The sequence below is a fragment of the Dendropsophus ebraccatus genome, chromosome 13 (genome assembly GCF_027789765.1).
Source record: "Dendropsophus ebraccatus isolate aDenEbr1 chromosome 13, aDenEbr1.pat, whole genome shotgun sequence".
NCBI classification, from domain to species: Eukaryota; Metazoa; Chordata; class Amphibia; order Anura; family Hylidae; genus Dendropsophus; species Dendropsophus ebraccatus.
In genome coordinates this window covers 7,900,095-7,904,260 of record NC_091466.1, presented here as the reverse complement: position 1 = coordinate 7,904,260, position 4,166 = coordinate 7,900,095, and the positions used below count along the sequence as shown (strand labels likewise).

Sequence of the window (4,166 nt, the reverse complement as noted above, 5' to 3'; positions counted from 1 at the left end):
AGATCATTACACCTCTGACCCCCTTTGTGCACCGCTAAGTTGTCCGTCTCCTCTTATACCACTGAGGTGATAATATAGTGTATTCAGCGTTTGCCATGCTGGTCTGTGGGGTGCAGTAATTTGCCTGATCTCTCCTATTGACTCCTACAGTGATGAGGATGATGGGACTCTCTCCTGGCCGCAGTCCACACCTTGCAGGGCACAGTCTCTATGCGGTTACTGTATACTCTTTATACCCTCGCTCATAATAACCTGTATACGTTATACTCTGGTTTGCTCTGGTTGTATGAGTGATCGGAGGAGTAGCCCAGCCTCTCGGAGAGAACAGCCCCCTGCACTTGTTGATAGACAGAAGCGAGGACTGTCACACAGTGTATGTTCTCCGAGCTGCTGTCACAGTCCGCTGCTGAGTCCAGGAATAGGGTGAGGCGGACAAAAAGCACAAAAGAGACACGATGGAGACCCCTCAGCGGATGAGAAGCTGAGGATCAGCCAAGGATCCCACTCATCACCATGAAGACCCTCATCTGGTCATATCAGAGGCTCTAGAGACTGGAGGAACCATGACAAATCTTAGTAAGTCCTACTTGTACTACTAGAGTTGGAGAAGATGGATGTGAACGTGACTTTGTCCATGGATGGGAACACGTCTGTGGATATGTCTATGGGACTCAGCGTGGACGATGACCTTGTCATACCCTCGGATGGGCTGGTGAGTTTCCGAGTCCTCATCTCCACCATGTACTCTCTGGTCTGTGCCGTGGGATTGCTGGGCAACTTCTTTGTGATGTATCTAATCAGGGCAAAGAAAGTCACCGGTCTCACCACCATTGACATCTTCGTCTTTTGCCTAGCCTTGAGCGACTTCCAGTTTGCCTTCACCTTGCCTTTTTGGGCTGTGGATGCCATCTTGGATTTCAGCTGGCCATTCGGACACCCGATGTGTAAAATCATCTTGACTATGACCGTCCTGAACGTGTACAACAATGTTTTTTTACTAACTGCCATGGCGGTAACCAGATATTGGTCGGTGGCCTCGGCGCTGAGTCTAAGGTGTCGGGTAACCACCTCTGCTGCCAAGTGGATAAGCTTTGCTCTTTGGCTATTGGCTTTGGTTGCCACCATCCCAACCACCATATTTGCCACTACCAACAAAGTCCTAGGAGATGAGCTTTGTCTTCTGAAGTTTCCTGCAAACAAGTGGCTGGCCACCTACCATCTTCAGCGAGTCATCATCGGCTTTGTCATACCATTGGTGGTCATCTCTGCTTCGTACATTATGCTCTTAAACTTTTTGAGGCAACATAAAGTCAACTCCAACAACCAACATCGGCAAAACAGGATAACCAATTCCATCCAACTGGTGATAATCGTCTTCTTCGTCTGCTGGTTTCCCAACCACGCCGGCATCTTCTGGGGGATCCTCATGAAGTATGAAGTGGTGCAGTGGAGCGATGCCTATTACTACTTCCATACCTACGTCTACCCAATCACCCTCTGTCTCGCACACAGCAATAGCTGCCTCAATCCGGTCATCTACTGTCTCATGAGGAAGGAGTTTCGTAAATCACTTAAAGCTTTGTTTTGGCAGGTAACAAGTATGGCGGCTTCCTACTTGCCCACCAGCAAGGACAAACAAGGAAACCCAGACCAGGAAACATCAATGCCCTTGTATCGGAAATCCAGCTTTCCTCAGACAGTCAGTAAGGACTATCCGGTAGTCTCCCTGTCCACTATAACCTTAGTTCCAGAGATGACTATAAAAGACCAACCCAACCGGCAGGAGACCTCCATAGACTAGACCAGTGACCTATAGACGGCAGGAGACCTCCATAGACTAGACCGGTGACCTATAGACGGCAGGAGACCTCCATAGACTAGACCAGTGACCTATAGACGGCAGGTGACCTCCATAGACTAGACCGGTGACCTATAGACGGCAGGAGACCTCCATAGACTAGACCGGTGACCTGTAGACGGCAGGAGACCTCCATAGACTAGACCGGTGACCTATAGACGGCAGGAGACCTCCATAGACTAGACCGGTGACCTGTAGACGGCAGGAGACCTCCATAGACTAGACCGGTGACCTATAGACGGCAGGAGACCTCCATAGACTAGACCGGTGACCTATAGGCGGCAGGTGACCTCCATAGACTAGACCAGTGACTTATAGGGGGCAGGAGACCTCCATAGACTAGACCGGTGACCTATAGGCGGCAGGTGACCTCCATAGACTAGACCAGTGACTTATAGGGGGCAGGAGACCTCCATAGACTAGACCGGTGACCTATAGACGGCAGGAGACCTCCATAGACTAGACCGGTGACCTATAGGCGGCAGGTGACCTCCATAGACTAGACCAGTGACTTATAGGGGGCAGGAGACCTCCATAGACTAGACCGGTGACCTATAGGCGGCAGGTGACCTCCATAGACTAGACCAGTGACTTATAGGGGGCAGGAGACCTCCATAGACTAGACCGGTGACCTATAGACGGCAGCTAACATAACAGTCCGCCCACGCTGATATTTATTAACGCAAGTAATGCTTGTGTCGAAGGAAATAGAGGGCGAGTGTTGACTTAGCTTCTCGTGTAAAAACCTCGAATGGTGGAGACGGGAACTCTGTTTAGTCTCCGATACTACAAGACGCTCCGGAGTGTGTCATTGCCTCCAGAGCTGTAATCTGCATTTATAGACGTCAATACCAGCTATTTGCCTAATGATCCAGAACAGGCTCCCAGTTCTTGGTAAACAGCGATCTATGGAGTGTCCCTTCATGTATAATTGAGCCGGTTGCCGTGGTCTGGCACAGTCTGGGCAGCGCTCCGCACAGTCTCGCTGAATTCTCCCCCCTCCCCCGTGCATTGACTGCGCTCAACGCAAATTGCTGGTTATTGATCTCAATGCTGGAACAAATGAGGGGGAGTGTCAAGGCTGATCTGTGAGTCACCGATATCATAAAGCTTCTTATATACATGGTAATGGAGGAGCGCTATAAGTATAAGCCGCCGCCTGGTTGGGAGTCGTTACCATCACCGGGATCAGGAAGACGAGACGGTAACAAGGGTTTCCTCATACTCCTCACCTAATAGGTTTCCCTAAGGGGCAAATTAGCCGATTCCTTTCATTGCTCCTAGATGGAGATACAACGCGTCTCACCAGTCGATATCTCCTTGGGACCAGTTCTTTTCACCGTGTGATCGGTAATTATCGCCTTCTGATGGTTCTTCACGGCGGCCGTTGCAGACATTGTTATGTCACTTGTCAGACTTGAAGTAGAACTTTTTGGTCTTACGTCCTGTGACTTGTATCAGACTCGGGGGTTTCCGATGGACACAGTGTAATCCTTTCCTTCTGTGAATAATATTGCAGTGTGGGCTGTGTTCAGACTGTATAATGGAATAGTCTGGTATTACTTGAGGCGATTATTAACCCAGCCCTTAGCGTTACACGGGAATTGTGGGTAATTATCGTGCAGCAAGGGCTGTATATATTATATATATATAGTTAGTGATGTCCATGTAGCCCCTGCTTTAAGGATGTACCTCTCCATGCTCTCCGGTGACTTCCTGGCTTCTCCCCGCTCCCCTCAGCCTTTGGTGGTCTCTTATGTGACAGGCCGCTCAGCCAATCACTGGTCGCTGCGGTCCCTTCCTGGCCAGTGATTGGCTGAACAGGTTGTCACTTCAGAGCCCGGCTCTAAAGTTGCTATAGCAGCTGCGGGGAGTGCGGAGAAGACGGGAAGATGCCGGGGAGTGTGATTTTAGGTCAGGACCTAGAGACATGATCAGCTGATCGGCTTATTACACTGGGAGATGATCTGCCGAATTGGGCCAGATTCTGCAGATTATCACTCCGTGTGATAGGGCCCTAAGAATCTGCAGCCTTAAACCCTTCATATGCGTCCGGGGCGTGATACAGGAGCCGTCTATATCCCATTATATTACACCTACACGTGATCGGTGCTGAGATGTCGAGAACAGTTCACGTCTTATATGGGAACGTGACAACTATTCTTGGGCCGGGTTCACACGAGGCATAAAACCCCACAATGACGTCTGATTATATTACCTCCAGTTGTTGCTGTGGATTCTTTGGGGCGGTTTTCACTCTTTGCGTGAAATGTTTATATGCTGTGAGTGAATTCACTATTATTGGGCT

The 4,166-nt window shown here is 49.7% G+C and overlaps 1 protein-coding gene across 1 annotated transcript; it reads left to right on the top strand.

Annotated features, from left to right (window-relative positions):
* Window positions 1-400: 400 nt before the first annotated feature.
* Window positions 401-3,879, top strand: RXFP4 (relaxin family peptide/INSL5 receptor 4). Its single transcript, XM_069949498.1, has one exon. The coding sequence runs from the start codon at window positions 611-613 to the stop codon at window positions 1,799-1,801; it is 1,191 nt and encodes a 396-aa protein (XP_069805599.1). The 5' UTR covers window positions 401-610; the 3' UTR covers window positions 1,802-3,879.
* Window positions 3,880-4,166: the final 287 nt, after the last annotated feature.